At 47.6% G+C, this 23,209-nt stretch overlaps 1 protein-coding gene across 1 annotated transcript; it reads right to left on the reverse strand.

Moving 5' to 3' along the window:
* Positions 1-1,958: 1,958 nt before the first annotated feature.
* LOC118006370 (glial cell line-derived neurotrophic factor) lies at positions 1,959-22,148 on the reverse strand. The gene is made up of 2 exons (XM_034999001.1): positions 21,811-22,148; positions 1,959-2,651 (listed from the first exon to the last, which is right to left on the reverse strand). Exons 1-2 carry the CDS (start codon positions 21,959-21,961, stop codon positions 2,167-2,169), a joined length of 636 nt encoding a protein of 211 aa, XP_034854892.1. The 5' UTR covers positions 21,962-22,148; the 3' UTR covers positions 1,959-2,166.
* Positions 22,149-23,209: the final 1,061 nt, after the last annotated feature.

Consider the following 23,209-nt stretch of genomic DNA (forward strand, 5'->3'; position numbering starts at 1 on the left):
AGGGTGGGAGGGGGGTCCTTTTCCTTTATTTCCAGGTTGTGCAAGGGGAGCAGAAAAGACAGAGAGGGACAGAATGATGGTGAACTTGAGTCTTTTGGGGCTTGGGGGAAGGGATGTCTGGTAAATGCTGCCTCTTGGCTACTTTGCAAAATTCACATGATTGAGGGAGGCCAGTAGGTCATTTAATTGCTAAATCTGTCATACTTTCGGGCTATTAGCTATTCGGATAGTGATAGATGATTTCCTTGATAAAAATCCCTTTTATGAAACATGCAACAAATTCTAAGATAGGGCCCAGCACCTTGAGCCTGGGTCAGCTGCCAGGCAAACCCACCTCTGGGACTCATGTGAGGAGCTGGGTTTTCCCGTCCTACACCCCTGCCCCCCCCCCCCAAAAGCTTTCATCGTACAGGTAGGGCATTCTGTGGGCAGGAGACTTGGTGTGTGCATGCAGCTAGGCCAGATGCGTCTTCCTCGTCCTCCCTTCTGGGCCACCTTCTTCTGACAGGGACAGTGACTGTTGTCCCAGGGTGACAGCCAAGGGGCTCTTATGGCACCCAGGTAGATCCCATTTCTGGAAGGCCGGCAACATGCTCCCTGACTGCACTGGGCGTGAGCATGTTTCTCTAGAAGACGGTGGGTGGATGGAAGGATGGAGGAAGAGTCTCCACAAGTCACAGCAGAACCATGGCTAGCTGACAGGATTTTGATCTCACTTTTAGGTCAGCACTGAATCCAGGACTACTTACTAAAAGGGATTTACCCTTTCATATACACGGTTATGCATCTCATAGATAGATCTGTGTGGTCGGGAGTAAGAGCTTACACGCAACGGAAAGGGAAGTGTGTGGTGGATCTGTTGGGCGGTGGAACAGCGAGCACGCGTCTTTGTGCGCCGCTCCCGAGAAGGGGGCCTGTCAGAAGCGCTCCTTCTGACGCATTCCTTTTTTCAAAAATTAAAATAGGGAAGAGGCGAAATGGTGGGGGGGGGGGGGGGGGGGGGATTAAGGAGGGCTTTTCTTAAAAAGGTAAAGTAAGTGATTTTTGCCTAGCGAAAAACTTTTTTTAATACTTTGAAAAGCATGGACCCTTGTTCCCAATCAAAATTTCCTTTGTCACTTTTCTTTGCATTTTGCGAGCACATATACTTTGGCACCTTTGAAAAGAAACTTTAATAAATAAGGGAAAAGAAGAGCAACTCATTAGTGAACGGTAATAAATAACAATAACTTAAATCTCAATAAATATCTTCTCTATATTTCTGTATTCTGAAACAGATGCATTGCATCGAGTAGCTTCTCTGGTCACTGGTGACCATGCATAAACGGAGCTGGGGGTATGTAACATCTGTCTCTCTGTAAACCGACAGGCCCAGCGGGTCCCCCTGCCCCGGGGCGGCTGGAGGCCTTCCCCACTCACTCTCCTGCAAGAATGCTGCTATTTCCAAGGACATCAAGGAAATACCTTCAGGTTTGTTTTTAGTCAGGAGGACAGCCTTTTTGGTTCCTAGCCAGCTTCTTCCCACCCCACACACCAGGTTCCAAATCAATCACCGGCCGACCGTTCGCAAAACATGCTGGCTTTAGCAAACCTCAGGCCCCAACTTTCAAATTCAAGGGTGACGATCTCTTGTGTCTTTGCTTTTTGTGTTGTGTTGTGTTGTTTCGTTTTCTTCCTCCTTTCCGGGGTATGTCTCCGCTGAGTGACAGAAAAATAACCTTTCTCGATTTCCACGGTAAAACGTCATGACAAGGAACGACACCAGGATGACCGCTTCCCGGGTGTCTCCAGACATGTGAAAATAAACCACAGGAGATACACTGGTTTGGTTTCAAGTGCATCCGCAACTTTGCCCGGGACTGGCCATGGTGGGCTGTGTCAGATGACAGGAAACACCCAGCCAGGGACCCCAGCCCTGAGCTTCTGGTGACGTCGGCTGCCGGCCGGGAGAGTCCAGATGGCTGTTTTCTCTCCCGTCCAGTTCTCTGTAGCTGGATCTCCCTCTACCAGGCTCCCCCAACGGCTGCCTTCCTCCTCCTCCTCCTTCCTCCTCCTCCGCCTCCTTGGTCCTCATCTTCCGATCGGGGCTAACATTCCCTGGGAACCTTGGTCCCTTCCTATGCACCGTAGTAGGAATGCAATACACGGCAGTCTCCGGAGCCCGAGTCAGATACACGCACACCTTTTGGCGGAATGCTTCCTTAGAATGTGGTAAACCAGGTTGTCATCCAGAAACGACAGGTCGTCGTCGTAGGCGATGGGTCTGCAGCAAGCCTGCCCTACTTTGTCACTCACCAGCCTCCTGGTTTTGGATAAGTTTTTTAATATCTTGTCGTACATTGTCTCGGCCGCGTCGCAGGAACCGCTGCAGTACCGAAAAATCAGTTCCTCCTTGGTTTCGTAGCCCAAACCCAGGTCAGTGACGTTTAAATGTATTGCCGTTAAGACACAACCCCGGTTTCTGCCCCGCTGGCCTCGCCGCCCTTTGGCCCTGGAACTCTCCGGGCTGCCGGCCGCGGCCTGGCGATTCCGCTCCCTCCGGGGCGGCATGGCCACCTGCTTCTCGGGCGACCTTCTCAGTCTTCGGATGGTGGCTTGAATGAAATCCATGACGTCATCAAACCGATCAGAATAATCCTCTGGCGTGTTTGCTGTTCAACGAGAAAACAGAAAAGGTCACGTGAGACCACAAGTACCGTCCCAGGCAGGCTTCTACAGGAAAGTGCCTCCAAAGCCAGCCTAGTGGGGATCCCCAGCGGGACCAGCAGCCTATTGGCCACTGCGCTCCCCGCCCAAACCCCGGGGGAACAGAGGCAAAAATGCCCCTACAGAAGGGAGAGTATCCAATTCAAAGAGGAGACTAGCGTGCCCGGCGACAGACACGCTTCCTTGCAGAGAACAAGTCCTCAGAAGCACACCCTTCGTTGGAGTACCATCTGCCATTTTTAATAAGTCTGTGTTGCGGTTCCTGGGAGCAGGCGGCTCCTTGAAGGCCATTTTTTCTTGGCTGATGATCTGAGCTAGAGCAGGGGGCTCTCAGATGGGAGTGTGAGTGAGATGGCGCTGGGAGGCTCATGGAAATGCAGATTCCTGGCCCTACCCTTAGTGGGAGGTACCGGGAGGGGCCAGAGATTCTTCATTTTCAATGAATTCTGACATGACTTTGAGAAACCCTGGGTTAGAGGGTGAGACAAGGATTATCTTGGATCGGGAAGTCTTCCAACATTGCTACTTTCATCTGGAATATCGAGAGCTCTTCCCTGGAATCTCTCCCCGACTCCATACCTCTGCGCCGCTGAGTGGGGCCGGAAGCATTTTGGTAGAACGAATGAAAAGCTCATGACTTCATCTGTGTGTTAAAAGTTCCTTAAAAACTCCCTGAAAAACAGCCCACTTTTCACTAACAGACGACCACTTCCTTGGAACAGCATGGCTTAAAAAAATATGGTAAACTGTAAGAAGACATTGATATGGATCAGCAAAAAATGGAAGGAGATGCTGTTTGTGGAGAGAGGCCCAGCTCTGCTGCAGGCGGCCACACGACTCCCGCGGCCTTTGGTGGCCCACAGGACAAGACACGTGCGCTTTAGGGAGATCACATGGAGGAACAAGGAGGCGATGCTTCTCAGAGGTTTGAGACCTTTGGGTTAGAGCAAGAATTCCCAATCCCTTGGGGTTTTCTGCTCTGTTGCAGAATTTGCTTTGGCTAATCAAGTAAGAGGTGAGGAACTGCTTGAACAATGCAATGCATTTCTAAAAGAAGAAAGCCATTCAAACCCCTCGTTATTAGGTCCTAGGCCTTTTATGCTCCCCTCATCCCCATTTCAGGTAATTTAGCAGGTTTAGGGTTATATGTGGCTCAGAAAAAGACACCTCAAAATAGTTGTTGGCAAGAGTGAACATGTTTTGCCAAGACTGTGGTAAAGCAGAGAGGGATTACTTTGGGCCTGACTCCTGTCAAATTGTTTTGTCATGGACTGATTGTCAGGTATCCTGTTGTGTAAAACAAAATCCAGCTAAGGTGACTTAACTCTATCAACCAATCGATCGATCGATCAATTGATAGGTCTATTGATCGACACTCATCTATCTATCTAGATTACATAGAATATATATAACATAGGATACACAGTAATGAAAAGAGTGCAGATTGTGTGGAACCCCCAGAACGCCTCATTGTCCGGTATCTAGGATTTGGCATTGCATAGTCCTGCTGCCTGGGAGTCACGAAGCTGCTCCTACCCTGGTCTGAGCCCCATGGTCTCTGTCTGGGTTACCACAGCAGCCTCAACCCCTCTCATTCCAGCCTTACCCTCCTTCAGTCTCCTTTCCACTGAGCAGCCAGAGCGATACTCTTCAAACTGTTAATGCAGGTCATGTCCCTCTCCGCTCCAGACCCTCCAATGGCTCCCCATTTCTCTTGGAGTAACAGCCGAAGTCCACACTGGCCTAAGGCCCTACCTGACCTAGCCACCCCTTCTCCTCCAGCCTTTGTCACCTCTGGCCTTCTCTTCTACTTCTCTTCTCCCTTACTGCCTCTCCTCCAGCTTTCCGGGCCTCCTTACCTCTTCTCACACTCAGGGTTTCTCAACCTTAGCCCTACTGACATTTGGGGCAGGATCATTCTTTGCCGTGGGAGGCTGTCCTCCCACACTGCAGGATGCTGAGCAGCATCCCTGGCCTCAAACCAGGAGATGCCAGGAGTATCCCCCCGACCCTTCCCTAGACATTGCCCAATGTCCCTGGGGGCAAAATCATCTTGGGTTGAGAACCACAGATCAGACACAACCAGGAGTTCAGGGCCTTGGTGCTGTCTGTTCCTTCTCTGCATATAACACTGTTCCTGCACAGCACCCAGTGGCTCACTCCCACATCCCCTTCAAGTCTTCACTCAAAGGTCACCTCCCCCAAGTCCTACCCTGACCGCCCCATTTAAAATATAATCTTTCCCAAGCCCGAATCCAGACCCCTCTGCCTTGCTTCCCCACCCTCCACCATAATACTACCTTCCAACATCACTCTGCATAACTGATTTCCTGTGTTTTTTATTTACTGTCTGTCTTCACAACTCCAGGAGGCAGGGACCTTTGCTTGGCTTGTTCACCCATGGATCCCAAGCGCTTAAAATAGGATCTGGTCCCTGGAAGCCCTCGATAATTTTTGAATAAAATAGGACACTTTAAAAGGGGAGAAGGAGGAGTCCTTAATTTTTCAAGGGGACACTCGGATTTCGGTTGAGGACCACACCATAATGAAATAAGCGGCTTCCAGGTCAACAGCCCATGTCACGGGGGAAGCGGCCGTGCCGAGTGGCACCGTCATTTTCCAGCTGAGAGCGAAATACCCATCTCGCCAGCCTCCTGCAGCCGCCAAGAGCTCTCTCTCAGTGTCCGCCTCCCTCGGGGTCTCGGAAGGGGCTCCCTCGGGGAGGACTGCTGTGGGAGGAACTCGGAGTCAGTCATTTCCTCGGAACCACTTTCTAACGGACTTCCTTAAGAAATTTTCTTTTCTTCTGAAAACACAAAAACCTTTAAATCACTCTGTTTAAAGAAATGAATGGCTTATTTTGAGGAATGAGCTGCTTATGCTATTTGTGATTTTTTTCAATAATAAGCTCTGAAGAGGAAATTAGGTGTGCTCAGTTTCAAAAAACCGTGTCTTTTATAGAAATCTGAACTTCTAAAATTGATATATTAGGGGTGATTAATCAAAATACCAAAAAAGTCTTCATGTTCCCCAAAAAGACCCTTTGTGTTACAAAAGAACTCACATGAGGGGATTCCCCCCCCCACTCTATTCAAGAATTCCTGAATAGATCAGTAACTTAAGAACCTGGGGACATAGAAAGTTAAAATCAATTAAGAATCAACTGAAGATTAATCAGAAATTTTACTAAAGATGAAACATTACTAAAATTTTAACATAAACTCACAGGAAAACATTCAAGTTGTAAAAGTTCAACTTACACTGGTTTAGAGACTCTCTAATTTATGCAACAATAAATCACATACTTTTATATTACTGGAGTTATAATAACAATTTCAATCAGTATATATAATGTTCTTATTTATTGCCTGATCCTTTCAAAGTTCCCCAAAACCATTTTCCCTCCTTTTTATGACATTTTGACTGCATGGCTCTGTCCATTGGTTTTGCTTGCCAGATTAAATACAGAGCCCTTGTTAAATTTGAATTTCAGATAAATTGCAAATAAATTTTTAGTCTAAGCAGTACTAAATGATGTTTGTGACATACTTACACTTTGTTATGAGAACGTTTAGTTCCTTTATTTTAAATTCCAGTTGGCTTTTTCAGGGTGATGAGTATAGCAGTGTGAATGCACCAACCACTTATGCTTTTGGATAAGGTGGTAAACAGATTATTAATCCTGAAATAAAAGGCTTCCAGGAACCTGGGGGGCAGTCAATAAATGCTCGATGTTAAACCGAAGGATACAGCTAATAAGTACTTCTCCTTTTTGTGGGAAAATCTGCCTCATACCTTATTGGTGATGTGGAAATATTTATCGAAGCCCCAGTTTTAGGCCCCAGGCGATTCTTACTTTTTTTTTCCTTCCCTTTTTCCTTTCTTCTCCTTCTTGAAAAATAGAGCAAAAAAATAAATATTTATTTTGCAAGTTTTACATGGATATGAATTTTGGAAACCAGAAAAGGGTAACATTCTATTTTCCAAACCATAGAGCAAATAGGCCTGTCTCTTCCAACTAAATTCCTAATTCCAGGCCTGAGTTCCCTTAATTTATCAACACGAGGCATTTCGGGGCCATGAGGAGCCATTCGCTTCACTGTGCCTGTTCTTAGAAATTCTGCAGAGGCCTCGAACCCGGGCTCTGGCAAACCCATAGCTGCCTGTATCTTCCAAGAATTCACAGAGCTGAGGGGAAAGAAGAGGGTTAGGGTTTGGATTAGTTTCCTAAATTAAAACTTAATGGCATATCACTTTCTTCTTCATCCTATAAAGGGCTTGGCTGAATGTCAGCTATCCAAACAGCCCTCGTGAGTACGAACTTTGATAGTAAAATACTTGCAAACCACAGAAGAGGAGCATCATTTTTAAAAAATAGGTCAAACACTTGCTCGTTTCCCAGACCCACTTGGAGGATATGTCTTGGAAAAACATGTCCATCTAAAAGCTAAAGTTTTTGAAAAATCAAAATGTTCAAATGCATTTAAGTGATCCTTCAGGATGCAACCAAATATTTTGGCATTATTCTCTTTAAGATATTTTAACTTTGATGTGTCCTTTGTATAAACAGTGCTATTCAAGCAAATGAAACCTTGTACTGGGGGGTATTTCTGGGAACAAACCGTTCACAGCAGAGACCTTGCCTCCCTTGATTATGGGGGAAAGATAGTAAAGTCACCTCAGGAACAAAGGACTGGGATATTGACCATTTTGTAAAGGTAACTGAGTTTTTATAGGAACAATGGTAAGGACTCAAAGTACTTGTAATAGCCTAAGGAAAAAGTACATAATTCAAACCATTCCATGCACAAAACAGTCTCCTAAAAGTTAGATTTCTCTTAAGAATAGTAGAGTTTAACTCTATTTTAATCAAAGGAGTGGTATTAGGGTGTCCCCCTCCTTGCCCCAGCCAGGCTGGGGGGCTAAGCCAGCCTTCAGCCTGTCTTCAACCCATGGGCCCCAAAGGGAGGCAGCACAAGGAGAGTCCACCCCAGAGTGCAAGTGGGCTCTGAGGACAGAGGGAAGGTCTCTGAGGCTCTGAGAGTTCCAGAAAAAAAAGGGGGGGGGGGCTGGATCCTAGTACCCACAGTAGCCCCTCTTAGAGGAACTGTCTTCCAGGCCAGAGTCAGCCTCAAGGATGCAGGGGCCCCAGAGAAAAGGCCCGACTATTTCTTGCTCTGGGGAACAGTAGCCTCTGTACCCCGCTGGAAAGCATCCAGCTGCTATGTACTGGGGTGAAGGGCAAGGGTTAATACACGGAGGTCCACGGGGTGAGCAACTGCGCAAGCCAAGGCCGCGCCGGTGAGAGGTGCATCTGGACCCAGTGCCCAGATGGCCTTACTCCAAATAATGCCGCATCCAGGGTGGCCTACACCCTGGGGCGGGGGGCGGTGTAAGGCCATGGAAGGCTATGCCGCAGGCTGCTGAGGAGCTGGGCAGCCTGTCCTCACAGGTAGAGCCTCCCCGAGAAGGCTGTTCACAGACAGGAGGCCTGTGGGACTCTTGAACCTGATATTCTTTACCTGCCTGTACCCCGGGGAAAGTACAGACTGCTCTGTAGACCAAGTATGCATATGCAGAACACAAGTTCTATCCATCTACCCACACACATGTATACGTACATACGTGTGGGTGCATACACGTGCGCACATACATGTTTACATGAGAATCAGCCTGATGATTGTTAGAGCTTCTCAAGAAAATTCCCGACTCATGTCATTCTTTGGAATACGTTATTTTTACTTTTCAGTAAGATACAAACATGATCTTTCTTCACTAATACTGAAATACTGAAATATTGTAAGTATTAAAAAACTTTAAAATTCCTCATATTACAAAACTGAATCATTCCATGTTTAAAATAACAGCTTCCTTGATGCTCATGAAATATTACCGATATAAAGGGGGGGTGGATACCTCCTTTCCTACAGCATCCCTGCAGGGTTAGCGTCGGGACTGCGTATTATCTGGACTTCACAGATCGGGAAACTGAGGCTCAGAGGAGATGAAAAGAAAGGCCACGGGACTCATAAATGTGGACTCTGTTGGTTTCGTTTTTTTATGTTGAAAAGTTTTTTTAATTAATTAATTATTTTTATTATTATGTTCAATTAGCCAGCATATAGTACATCGTTAGTTTTTGATGTAGTGTTCAATGATTCATTATCTGTTGGTTTAGTTTTAAAGTTCAAACTCATTCTAGGCCTCCATGCCACCTACCTGTTTTTAAGTACCAAAAAAAAAAAAAAAAGCCTACTACTAGGCAGCTTTTTAAGTCTCGAGGTGTGTGGTAATTTACTCAGGAACAAGTTCAAGATATGCTGATTTCACCTGCCCACATTTACCAAATCCAGTGAGAAATATACTTTCTGTTGGAAAATTCGGCGTGAACTGAGTTACGTGAAGTAGATTCTAAAATCAGGCTGCCTCGGGCCACAGAATACAGTAAGTTGTCTCTGGAAAGGGAAAAGCCAGGCTGTTCAGGGGCACCTCCCATGCCCTGGGTCTTGCATATCAGTCTAAGGCAGATCTGGCACTTTCCCAGTTAAAACCGGAAAACCAGCAGCCAAGGGCGGTGGCAGATTCCGACAGAGAGGCCGCATCTCCGGAAGCTCCTCAAACTCACTCTGGCACCAAATGATGAGGCTCTCGCTGCAGAGCTGGAGAGAACACAGCCTTGAATTCCAGTCTGGGGTCAGTCCCTGACCAGTCTCGTGACCTTGGGCTAGTTACTTAGTGCTACTGAGGTTGGCTGGACCTTCTCTGGGGCCCTCCCCAGTGCTAATGCCCCAAGAAGCAGACAACCTCCGTCCTGGGAGGGGGGGGGTGCAGGGAGTGCTGAAAACATTCATTTTCAGTGACCTCTGTCAGGGAGAGGCCGCCTCTGGCTGATGTCCTGGCAGCATTCTGCTCAGGGCCCCGTGAAACCCACGGGAGGTATTTTAGGGTCTAGCAGTTCTCGACCTTTTCAGTTTACCTCTTGGCTCAGTGCGTTGGTTACATTTGAAATAATCACCACGAAGTGTCTCTCAACTCATCATCTTCCTCTGCCCTATGCAGGAGAGGTGAAAAGATGTGTAGGAAGGGTGCTGAGTCTCAAAACACCCTAGGTCCTAGGGGGTTCTAGGGGGAGGCATCCTTACACCTCAGTCTCCATCTGTAAAGGAAGGGATGGAGCCCATGGCCTCTGAGAGGACATATTACACCAACGCGCTGTCAGCCTTCCATCTCCATCACCCGGAAGTCGAACGCTAAACCTATTTTCTTAAAAATCTCTATTTTATCCTTTTCTTTTCACTACTTCAAGCATGTTTGGGTCATACCCGGCTTATGAATCCAAGGCTAGAATCACCCACTGCGACTGCTACCAAATGGATCACGGATCCAGCCCGCCTTGCAAGCTGCTGACTCTTGTTCTTATTTGACCTTCAGCGACCTCTGAAATGTGTGGTGTTATTCCACGAGAAGGTTCCAGTTTTCTGAAAAATTCTAGAGTTTTGTCATCTGCTACTTCTTATGTGTTAATTTTGCCACTGATTTGAATTAATTAAAAATAAAAAGCCTGTAGGTCACTAAGCACCAGAATGCGGATGTGTGTCACATTATGTAACGATCATCCTCACGTTCCTATTTTAGACAGAGTAGTCACCCAGTGTTAGACCGGCCTAGTCACTGGGTCTCTTGGGTTAACTTCAAGAGGGGTCTGTGGCATCTATTTCCCTAAGAGTAATCACCAGTTGAGGCGATTTACTAAGTCATTGTGACCACTGACCGAGCTACCAGCACGTTCTCCTCATGACCCGTGGTTTGTTGACAGTAAGGCATGACATGGGTTTATTTGATAGGTATTTGCGTCGTAAAAACACCAGTGTTTTGTTGTTTAAAAAAAGCATTTCTGGATCCTCTCAAGGCAGAAGAAAAAGACCAACCAGGATGCACACCATTTCAGAATATAGAAAAAGGAGCCTTGGGTATACTTTCAAAAGCCACTTTGCTCATCAAAATGCCATTTTATTTATCATCTCCACCTACTTTGACCAACATCGCACACGAGTATTAGGTATACTAATACTACGCAAACCCCCCCCCGCCCCCCGCCGCCTCCGGGAATGAATTTACTGGCATCTCAAAGACTCTTCGTGGAATCAGCTATACAGACCATTTTATTTTTAATTAATTCAAATCAGTGGCAAAATTAACACATAAGTAGTAGCAGATGACAAAACTCTAGAATTTTTCAGAGAACTGGAACCTTCTCGTGGAATAACACCACACATTTCAGAGGTCGCTGAAGATCAAATAAGAACAAGAGTCAGCAGGGGCGCCTGGGTGGCTCAGTCGTTAAGCGTCTGCCTTCGGCTCAGGTCATGATCCCAGGGTCCTGGGATCAAGTCCCACATCGGGCTCCCTGCTCCGCAGGAAGCCTGCTTCTCCCTCTCCCACTCCCCCTGCTTGTGTTCCTGCTCTCACTATGTCTCTCTTTGTCAAATAAATAAATAAAAAAAATCTTTAAAAAAAAAAAAAAAGAACAAGAGTCAGCAGCTTGCAAGGCAGGCTGGATCCGTGAATTTTTATCCTACAACTTATCTAAGAAAACCTGTCACGAGTGTAATGGAAATTATTCCAGGAAGACAAACAGCCCCAAAACCTCACTGAGGAAGAGACACACAGTATATTCATTTTGCCATCAGCTTCTGATTGCCTGGCTCTGATTTCCACCTATGTGGTCCCGGCTTTCATTATAGTTATGTTAATAATTTTACGGTAATACGGCACGGCTCCCCTGGAGGGAAAAATGTCCATCCTCCTGCTTTTAAGTCCCAAACACACCCCACAGGGTGTCCATTTGTTAACTAATCCACGAACACCTGGTGTGAGCTAAAAGCACTCCACGGCCAGCCGTAAAGGGCCCACGCTAACGAGCACGCACCATGAGCTCAGCTGATGCCTTTCTGAAAACCTTACGGGAAGGATGAGATAGTTACCCTGTAAAATTAAGCACAAAAAGCCACTTGGGAAAAGAATCCCTTGCGGTGTTATCAGAGGCAGGTGGGTTTTGAGGGGAAACGCCGAAGGAACCTGGAAGCAAAGGAATGTTTGCTTCTTCCCTCCCACAAAGCCCTGCCCGAGGCCCGAGGCCCCAGAATGCTCCAGGGTTCTGCCTTCTCGTTCTCTCAGGCCTTCCCAGGGGCCCACGGAGCAGTGGCTGATCTGAGGGACTTGGGCAAGAAGAGGAAGGGCCAAGAGAAGATGAAAGGAAAATAAAGGGGGTGAAAGAAAGGTGTTTTCTATCATTTGAACCAGCTTCCTGTGGTCAAATGTGAGGAGGGACTTGCTACGCAACCCCCGCAGCCTCCGGGAATGAATTTACTGGCATCTCAAAGACTCTTCGTGGAATCAGCTATACAGACCGTTCAAAAATGATTGCATTTACAAAATCCCAACGCCTGACTTTTCCCTTCCTGACTTTCTGACATAGCTAGAAGAGTTTTGTAGGAGTGTCTTGGGTGGGGAGGAAGTGACCTGGTGGTGGGGTCACAAGCATCAGTGCTGCGTGATGTGATGAGCACTGGGCGTTATACACAATTGATAAATTATTGAACACTACATCTGAAACTAATGATGTACTATATGTGGACTAATTGAATTAAAAACAAAACAAAACATGGGGCACCTGGGTGGCTCAGTCGTTAAGTGTCTGCCTTCGGCTCAGGTTGTGATCCCGGGGTTCTGGGATCGAGCCCCGCACAGGGCTCCCTGCTCCGCGGGAAGCCTGCTTCTCCCTCTCTCACTTCCTCTGCTTGTGTTCCCTCTCTCACTGTGTCTCTCTCTGTCAAATAAATAAATAAATAAATCTTAAAAAAAAAAAAAACAAAAACCCAGAGTGAGTGCTGGACTCAGGTTGCCCTTGGTCCAGAGGCTGCTGAGTTGCTTAACCCTGTGAAGTCCCAACAGCCCCCTAAAATGGGGATAGTCACACGTTTACCACAGTGGAAGCAAGTTTTCAGCTCAGTCGATATGGTTGTCTGTGATCATTCTTCAGGGACATCTACACGGGGGGCAGCAGTGTGGTGGTCAACTCTGCAGGCTCTAGACAAAGCAAGAGTCCCCCAGAGGAGACGCAGACCCTGGTCCCTTGTTAGTCTAGTGTGTTCTACAGAGGAGGGGGCCGGGAGCCCCTGGTACAGCGGTCTATGGTCTGTGGGCAGAAGGAGCAGGCCTGTCTTAGGAGTTGCTGCGGTCTCGTCTGTGCTCCCTTGAAATGCCCCCAAATTAACATACAAACATCCACTGAGTCCACAGCCCATGAATGGTGTTTTGGGGTCCGCTATGGGTGTGGGTCGGTGTCTTCAAACTGAGCCATGTGTCCCGGCTGAAGGCACGTGAAAACTTTCTACAGGGCCTGTGGCAGGTTAGGAGACTTGGTTTCCACACATGCTGCACCCTAAAACTAGTCAGCCTGCAAACGCACCTTTTCCCAACTCCCGGCTTATGCTCAGCCTTCCACCTCATGAGAGAGGCGTGCTTGTTGCCCATCTCACTCATTTTACTGGGAGGCACGCATGGCTCCGGGGGAGAGAACCGATGTCGGGGGCTCCTGACGTGAGGACACGTCATCAGGAATTTCTATTCTGAGGATGTTCACCTCAATCTCATAAATGGAAGCAGTCGCACAAATCCAAATTGAAGGGCAGTCTGCAAAACAGCAGGCAAAACATCCTGAACTTTGACAACTGTCAATGTCATGGGAAGAAAAGGCTTGGCAGCTATTCTCAAGGAAAATAAAGAAACACGATCAGTGGGGCTCCTGGGTGGCTCAGTCGGCTCAGCGTCTGCCTTCGGCTCAGGTCATGATCCCGGGGTCCTGGGATCGAGCCCCATGTTGGGCTCCCTGCTCAGTGGGAAGCCTGCTTCTCCCTCTCCTCCCTGCTTGTGCTCTCTCTCACTATCTCTCTCGGTCTCTCTCAAATAAATAAATAAAATCCTTAAAAAAAAAAAAGAAATATGATCATCAAATACAATTTGCAATTCTTGATTAAGGAAAAAAACCCTATAAAATAGGACATGATTGCCACAGTTGGGAAAATCTTAATATGGATTATCTATTGGATAACAGTATTGTTAAGCTTCCTGAGACTGATAATTGAACTGTGGTTGTATAAGGTAATATCCTTGTTCTAAGAAGGTACATGCCGAAGTATTTGATGTTATGTTTGCAACTAATTCTCAAGTGGTTCAGGGGGAAAAAAAATGAAGCAAAATGCTAACACGAGGTCAGTCTTGGTGAAGGATACATGGGTGTTTATTGTACTATGAACTATGTACTATGAAGTCCCATATGAATAAGCCAAGATATACTGAAGTGGGTGGTTCCATGTTTCATTCTGGCCGGACACTCAACGGCAAGGTTCTGTGCTTTATCTGTCTGCCTGTCCATCTACCCATCCATCTATTCATCAGGTAATTAGGATCCGGAAGTATGACGGTTGTCATGGATGTATATTAACAAGTGTCTTTGAACTGGAAATGAAGGCAGATCTTTTCTGACCAAAAAGTCAATTTATCTGCGCTGATTAGTTTGATAGTTTCCCCTGAACTGAATCAGCGAAATTTGCAGCTCCAAGATTTCACCAAAAATACATGTGAAGCACGCATACAGTTCCCCAATGGCCTGGAAATTACATCTGGCACGACTGACTATGCAACTTGGGATTCAAACATTTTAGGTATCGTCTTAGAAGTGTGCAACAAGAAGTTTTTCAACATTCTTTCGGCAGGTTCACAAACAAAAAACTTTGAAGACTTCTAAAACCATGACTTTCCACCTCCATTGCCTTATTAAAGTCATGCAAAAAGTGGGTTTGCCTTCTCCTGAGCTAACTGGTAGATTCCCAATGGTGAGCCCAGCTCTGCCTGGGCAAGCCCACTCCTCTTCCCACCGTGGGGGTCACTGGCCCGTGTGCAATCACCCTGGGTTTCCTATGTCAATGTCCCCTTTCCTGGGGCTGAACACGAGTGATCTGAGCACAAGTACCTCCCAGAAGGTCTCCCAAATGCTGTCAGCCTACCAAACATATGAGCAGACCTCACCTTGTCCCCAGATGTTAGGAAGCCTCCTCCCACTGCAACAAGCATCAGTGGTAATCGGTACAGAAATTCACGTTCCCCTCCTTAAAAGCTTCTGATCCGGGCTTCAGAGGAGCCACTAATATTAGGAGACTAGGCCCACTGCCACCCAAATGGAAATGAAAAAAGGCCTTAGGGGCACCTGGGTGGCTCAGTTGGTCAGCGTCTGCCTTCAGCTCAGGTCATGATCCCGGGGTCCTGGGATGGAGCCCCGCATCGGGCTCCCTGCTGAGCGGGGAGCCTGCTTCTCCCTCTCCCTCTGCCCGCCGCTCCCCCTGCTTGCGCTCTTTCTCTCTCTCTCTTTCAAATAAATAAATAAAATCTTTTTTTTTTAAAGGGGTTTAAAAATTTAATATTCCCTACTCCTCTTAGCTTGCTCTTTTGATTTTCTTGAAAATCTGTGCTTCAGGGTTAGTGAATGTATTTTTAGCAAGCCAATGTTTGTGTTTTCTTAATCTACTAATATGGGAGCACAGTCTGTGTGAAGCCAAGAAATACTGGCTTTGAGGCCAGAAGTCTGAGGTCTGAACTCTGGTTTCACCACTTACTACATTCGTGACCTTGAACAATTCTCTAGGTCCCATTTCTTCATCTGTAAAATGGGGATACAAGTATCCCCTCCTGTCTAGTAGAGCTCAAACTTGTTCAATTTTCGGACAAGATACAAAACTTATTCGTTAAAAACTGGGTCAACCGTGTGGATAGCCAAGGGGGCTACGACACTAATTTTAATATTCAGTTTTTATTTGTAGTTATTCACTTCCTGGAGGATTAATAGGTTGATTCAACTGTGCCTAGGCCTAGAAACTTTTTAAAAATGAGGGCACAATACCTCAAAGTGAAAAATATGCCTAATGCTACGGACTCCACTCCCGAGCAGCCTGTGTCCCTGAGTAACTTCTGCGGCGAGACCGCTTTGCAGCAGGATCCCACCCACAGCCACCTGCCGGCTCGAGATTCTCCCGTGGAGCTCTGCTCCCATCAAAAACAGCAAACCCCTCCTTGTCTGGATTTTATAGCATCTCATAATCTAGGTATCACCTATGGAGATCCCCTAAATTTCATACCACTTCCCGCCACCTGTTCTCAGCACTTGGTGACCGGTCTGGCCTCCTCCTGGGATTCACCACCTGCCCCTTCCCCATATCATGGTCATAAATTTGCTCAGGCTTCTCCCTAGTCTGGAATGTGCCTTTTCCCCGTTCCCTTCCCTTCCTAATACCCATCTTTCAAGTACCAGCTCAAATCCTCGCTCTTCCCTGAATCCTTTCCTGCTATGATCTCCAAATCCCAGTGACCTCATTGCTAGGAATTCTTACCATGACCTCAGCTAATATAAGCCCCTTGGTAGACATATCTGTCTGTCTGACAATCTGCCCACCCGCCCATCTGCCTCTCCATAGTTGACAACTAGACCATAAGCTGTTTAGTTCACAATTTTGTCTGTCTGATGCCACACAGCACCTAACACATGAAAGATATTTAACACTTGCTTCTTGATTGAGCTCAAGTGATTAATTAAAGAATAAGTGTTTTAATTGAATGAAGGTGCTATGGACCATTAAATGCTAAACGAACAAAGATGAAAGGGATGTTGGTGGTGGGGGGGGGGGGAAGCCAGATAGCTTTTATTTTTATATCAGTGAAAGTAGAATCTTTTAAGCATAATTCTTAAGCTGTCAGATCAGCCGAAGGTCCTAAAATCAGCCAATCCAAATTAAGCCTAAAATAGATTTCTCTAAACAGCAACAGTTTGATATCGGTCTCCACACTGGGGCCAGAGTGAGAGGTTGGTCTCAGATCTCAAGTGAGGAATCCATGCCTCCTGAAAGGGCCTGACATGAAATTTATTGATTTCAAGAGCTTCATCCCAAAGGGCAGAGGACCTTTCCAAAAGCTTACATAGTTACTTTATTTTAGTACTGCTCATTCATATAGTCAGTAAAGTAAGAAGAAGCAATAGGTAGATGGTGCTTATTTATTCCAAATTCTATATCCCATAACATTAGATTGGAAAGCTTAACATTGAACCAGCTTCTAGAAGCTTCCTTTGTTGATTAACAATGGGCTGAACATTTACTAAAGTTCACTGAAGTGTTTTGCTGGGTTTCTGAAACATCTCAAATTAAATTAAGCATCTTAAATATGCAGCAGGGATCACTTAAAACAAAAATACTCAAAACAGGTAGCCTCCAAACCGCACCCCCCTTATCACTTACACAGAAGGGTCCGCCTGCTTTAGCTCCCTTCTCCCCAGTGGGGAAAGAGGGTCTCCCTAATGTGTGCATGGGAAGCTGGGGGGAAAAATTCCACAGGAACTCCGTGGGCTCAAGAAAATGGGGAAGGGAAGGAGCTGTGGAACCTGGGAAGAGCCAGGGGACCTAAACCGGGGAGCAGAACCCCAGGCAAGGCTGGCCTGACCAAGTGCTGACCAAATGACAGACTTGGGGGCCCAAAATAGCCTCCCCGTAAGGCCTGCATTTCTTTCACTGTCCATACTATGTTGTGCTGCTTGAAATCCCACCATTTAGAGCAACGTCTTGGCAGAGGCTGAAGTGAAGGGGTGAGGGTGGGGAAAAAGGCTCTCATCGGGCATTGCAAGGAGGAAGATGGCCCCTCACACCTGCAGTATTTACTTATGGGGCACGGGCTTTACAAAGCATTATCTTATTTAACCCCAGAGCCACCCCAGGAGACAGTTGTAATAGCGTCCTGCTTTTCCGCACGAGGAAACTGAGGTTTGAGAGATGAAGTAACAGCTGGTTGTGTGCCAAGGCTGGGATCCAAACCCTAGTCTGATCCGACGGTGGGAACTGGAACTCTTGCTTGTCGGGACTCCCTGATTTCTTGCTCTGTGCCCTCTTTCTGCAACTTGTGGGGCCTGGCACCCCAGGAAGAGGCTCTAGCCTAATAATACTGTGAATTATATTTCAGTTATATTATGGTTTACACCAAGATTTGTCGTGAGCCAGCCTGGGAACTGGATACCTTGATTTATAAAAGATTGTTTCCATAGGAAATTTCGTGACTTTATACCAAACTGGGGAAATACAGTCCCATCGTATTACAATAAGTTGTGTATTGCCTGTAATTATAATTTAACAAGGCTCAGTCTTTCTTCCAGTTGGCCTCTGGTCACACAAAAAGTCCACCTTCCTAGCCCAAGGCTGTTCATGATTAGTTCTGGTTTCCAGCGCTACCGAATTGTACCACACTGGACGTCTGCTAAAGGGTGCGTTCCATGCAGAGACTTTTGTCTATTTTGTGTACCAAGGATTTCCCAGCACCGAGGACAGTGCCTGGCCCACGTAGGCACACCTGAACTGTTTGCTGAATGAATACATGCTTTTAGATTGCAAGTTTTAAAACCACATGCACTTTACGCTTTTGCTTGTGAAACACATTTAGAGCTATCATCCACGGCCGAGATCTGACATATGACTACGATGAACTAACCTTTAATAAATTCAGACAACCTTGTGCAACAGGGTTCTAGTGGCTAGTTGAAGACCTTCCTCCCATACAAAGTGTTTTCCCCTATGTAGCAAAACCAAATGCTCTGCTCTGTGCCTCAGTGGTTTGGGAAACTCTGGTCCCAGTTTCAGCTGACCTGCCTCCCGCCACAGTGTAGTTCTTGCCCTCTGGACAAGCTGCTTTACCATGAGAGGCGGAAGGGGTTAACTGTCAGTTCTACAGTGCTATGACATCTGCTAATTCCACCTTCTAGATTCCTCCTGCCTGCTCTAATCACCCTTTGGAGAAGATACTGATGAAAAGCAAAATAAAAGAACAAAGATAGCTAAAGGGAAAAGGATGCCCCTGGATGCCCCAAAGGGAAAACCACAAGTCCTGGGGTTTAGACGAGTTCACAGTTGCCACGGGAGGCATCCACAGCCCATTTGCTTTATAGCCAACCTGTAGGCATGCAAGCGAGCCAGTGATGCGTTCTATTTGGGTAGTTCTTCCTGTGAAAATGCTAGGAACAGAATTCTGGCCATTTCATTTACATTGGAAGTGGCAGGACACACGAAACCTCCAGGGTGAGGGTGTGCAGGCTAGCGCCCTTTGAACGGCACGGAGTGGTTAAGGTGGCAGGAAAGCGCCTTTGCTCAATCACCGAGTCACACGCATTTGAAAAGGAGAGGGACTATTTTCAAATGCAACTCGTGACTTAATGTTTCTCTCCATAAGCTTTAACCAGTCGCACGGTGTACGGTGTGCAAGATATAAATGTCAGCACCGTGACAGGAGCATGCTGACCCTGGTTGAGTGCTCAAAGTCTGCACACTGTCATTATTCTGCCTTCCCTGCACGAACCGCTTGCTACCGAACTGAACATACCTGGAAAGAAGTCAACTTGGCTTAGAACGCCGCTCAGTTTCTCTTTGGAAACATTTCTGTTTCAAGTGTCCTCTAGGATCTATTGGGTCTTCCCGTAGATAAAACAGACTTGGGTGTGTTCTGCTGGTTCAGATGTAAATGGAGTAGTAGGAATCTTGTCCATTGACAACTTAGCATCAGTTCTGGAAAAGGGAGGTAATCTCCCTTCTCCTACCTGTCCTTTGCACACCTTCCCCCTGCCCTAATTAGTAGGATTAATGCTACCTTGCTTGCTTTGTCACTGGTTGTATCCTACATGGGGCACAGATTTTCTTGGGGTATTATCGAATCATAATGATTCAACCTTGACTGCACATTAGAGTTATCTGGGGACATCTAAATCTCCAAATGCCCAAGCCACACCCAAAACCAATTAAATTGGAATCTCTCAGGGTGAGGTCCAACATCAGTATTCCATTAAAGATCCCTGGGTGATTCCAGTGAGCAGGGGGGTCTCTCCTTCTGAGTCTTTTCCCAGAGGACAGCGAGGGCAAGAACATGAAGGCCAGAGGACAAAATCTCATAGCCACTGGTGTTTTGAAGTAGAAAGGCCTCCCCTTACTGCATGGTTGTAAACTGTTCATTGAGTTCTAAAGTAAATAAGTAAGTTGTCCAAAGTCAGAATTAGTTGAAAGTGGAGCCAGAACCAGGGGCACCTGGGTGGCTCAGTTGGTTAAGCGTGTGCCTCTGGCTCAGGTCATGATCCCAGGATCGAGCCCCGGGTCAGGCTCCTCCCCGAGTAGGGAGTCTGCTTATCCCTCTCCCTCTGCCCCTACCCCGCTCCCCTGCTCATGCTCTCTCTCTGTCTCATAAATAAATAAAATCTTAAAAAAAAAAAAAAAGTGGAGCCAGAACCGAGAGCCCGCATTAAATAAGCCTAGGTAGATAGGATACTAATATGCTAATTAAATTTCCATGAATTAATCAGCTTCATAATCAGGCACAGTCATATTTCTCCTGTACTAACACTGTGTTCCTGTTCCTCTGGCCTAGGCTGTTTGAGTCAATGAAAAACCACTTACTCAGCTCTCATGGGTACTATTCTGAAGACAGTGACACTAAGGGGCATTTTAAATTTAAGTTTCTATTGGAGAAACATTTATATACCCTAAGGTGGAAATTCGTGGCTGAAACCAAAGCCTTTAAAAATAAGTTTATATAGGGGCGCCTGGGTGGGTCTGTCGTTAAGCATCTGCCTTCAGCTCAGGTAATGATCCCAGGGTCCTGAGATTGAGCCCCACATCAGGCTCCCTGCTCAGCGGGAAGCCTGCTTCTCCCTCTCCCACTCTCCCTGCTTGTGTTGCCTGTCTGGCTGTCTCTCTGTCAAATAAATAAATGAAATTAAAAAAAAAAATAAACTTATATAAACTAATTGACAGAAACTCTTGGAACAGTTACTTTAATTCCAAGGCATCAACCATGTTCTTTTTCTAACTTTAAGTCACTCTTGAAGTCTTAATTTGCTTAGAAAATGCACTTTTTCCTCTTTCTTGGGACTTCTGGAAGAAGATGCTTTTATTGTTATAATTAAGTATAGAATAAGCACATCACATTTCCTGCACTGTTTTCAGCTCAAGGCCACTAAGTCTGGGGGGCTCTTAGCATACAGCTGACTTTCAGGACTGCTTCTGCCGTGCATCTGACTTCAGTTTGATTTAAGTGCAAAACAGCTCGAGGGACAATGGAAGGTGGGAGTGGCTAGGGTGACATCCTGGCTACAGCTCACTATTGCTTTATTTTGGGTCTGTGTCAAATTTTCTAGTGCTACCTCTGTTACCTACATACTTCCCCAATAACCTCCAACTTGTGTGCAAATACCCTGCTCTATGCAACCGATAAACTTCTGACGAGCCTAGGGCACATTATATCAAATCATAGTTGACATGCCCTAATAGAGTGCTATCTAAAACATTTTTGAGAGGTAAATCACAGATTTTTATTTATTTATATGGTCTTTTCTTAGAAGTTAGTATTACACTTGATCTTAGCCAAATGTTAGTATTGTCCAGTGCGGAGCGAACTACAGCTTTTTTGCCTAGTCCTAGCTAGCACGATTTTCCCTTAAGTCTTTCTAGAACCGGAACTTTTCTGAACAGATTTGACACTGCCCAGATGCTTGTTCTGCAAATCGAGGCCCTTCTGTGTTTTCTCTGACTCTGGCTTGGTTTTGGAAAACCTCGGCCTCTTCCCTTGCAAGGGCAGCTGAGGATGGAAATGCAATTGTTTTCAGAATTCAGCACAGCCAGGCACACCCGAACAGATAAAGAGCTTTGGGAGAATGAAAACAAGGGAGTGCGTGCACACGATAGGAAGCAGAGAAAAGGGAACAACTGTGTGTTTTCCTACGGTGCTGGTCGTGGTGGGGAAAATGCCTGTTCCCCGGAATGCTAAACCGACAGCAAAAAATTTGATACCCTCTGGGCAACCGGCACGTGTCATAGACGGACCGGGCGTCAGGGCCTGGGAGGTGGGCTTCCGCGCGGGCGTGGGAGGCCGCCCCGCCGTCCCGGCTAGCTTGGGGTGCGTGCGGGCGACGCGTAGGGGTGCGTGGGGGTCCGCCGGCGGCCCCCCACCCCGCGGGGAGGGAACGGTTCTTACAGTCACGGCTCAGCGCGAAGGGCGCGCGGCGGCGGCCGGGGGAGCGGTCTTCGGCGGGCGCCTCGGGAGGCCTCTTACCGGCGGGCAGCGGGAAGGCGGACGCGGTGTGGAGCAGCACCAGGCAGACAGCCACGACATCCCATAACTTCATCTTAGAGTCCCGTCCGGCGGCGGCACCTGCACGGGCGGGGGAGAGGGTCGGCGGAGGCGCGTTAGGCCGGGACGCCCAGGGCGCGGCATCCCCGCGGGTCCCGGTGCCCCCCGCCACACTCGTCACCGCCCTCCTCCGGGACGGCTGCAGCCCACCGGTTCGCTGGGCATCCCGCGCCCTCCTTGCAAGTCCCCGGCTCACTCCCCGGTCCCGGCGGCGTCCCAGGCGCGGCTAGCCCTCCGCCTCCAACTGCCCTTCACTTCTGCTACCGGATCCCAGGGGTCAGGTTTTCCAGCGGGGCCGCTGCCCCGGCAGGTACCGACACGACGACACCACGATACCTGGCCACACGACGGAACCAGGACTGGCGCCCCCACCGCCCCATTCCCCGCGGGGACGAGGAGGCAGCCGTCACCCTACGTCCTCCGCCCGGGTCAGAGACCTCCCCACCTTCCGGCAGCTCCCGGACGTCCCGCGAGCCAGCAGCCTTCCACCCAAGCAAGCGGTCAGCCTTTCATTTTACGAATACAATCAAGGACCCTTTATCCGGGGTCCCGATCCTGCTGTCGGCTGGCTGGGGCAGGCTTGGTGGCACCCCTCACCCCGCCCGCGCGCTTCATTCCTCCCACTTATTTATAGAAGTATTCTGTCGCTGAACGAGAAGTTAGTAGGGACTTGGGGACTTTGGGCCTGTGTGGGAATACCTGCGTTACGTTACTTCCCAAAGCATCAGCTCCATTTAAAATATTACTTCCACCTCTCAAGGTTATGAACATTAAAATAATGTATCAAAGACCTAGGGGAGCATAGAGTAAGCGCTTTAGCATTTCTGTTAGGTAGGGTTTGATTTGTCTTGCAAATTTTAATCCGTCACGGTATACCCGAACACCCTCTATTTTACTTTTGCAGTTTTGCGAGAATCTGGCCCTAAATCCCTTCCCCCTTCAGAGGAGTCTCAAGCTCCCCGGGCCGGGTATCCAGAAGGATGGTACGCCGCCGCGGACACTGCGGAGGCGCACGGGCAGGGGAAGGCTTAGACCACGAAAGGGTGCGGAGTTGGGGCTCAGTTCTCTCAGCGAGGGGGTTCCGTTTGGCTTCTCAGTCCTCAAAACCCCTAGAAAGGCGGACGACACCAGCGCAGTCGGGGGCGGGCGACAGAAAGGCACTGTCAACTCAGGGCCAAGTCCCACCCAGTTCGGGGGTGGAGGAGACCCAGGCACTTCGGGGTGTGGTGTTTCCCAGTGTCTT

The sequence above is a fragment of the Mirounga leonina genome, unplaced genomic scaffold, assembly GCF_011800145.1.
Source record: "Mirounga leonina isolate KUSES-001 unplaced genomic scaffold, KU_Mleo_1.0 Mir_96, whole genome shotgun sequence".
Classification (NCBI taxonomy): domain Eukaryota; kingdom Metazoa; phylum Chordata; class Mammalia; order Carnivora; family Phocidae; genus Mirounga; species Mirounga leonina.

Bases quoted from the DNA above. Each gene is read 5' to 3' on its own strand.
- LOC118006370 (XM_034999001.1), bottom strand. From the start codon at position 21,961: ATGAAGTTATGGGATGTCGTGGCTGTCTGCCTGGTGCTGCTCCACACC. The intron at 2,652-21,810 runs GTAAGAACCGTT...CTCGTTGAACAG, and splicing joins CTTCGCGCTGAGCCGTGACT to CAAACACGCCAGAGGATTAT.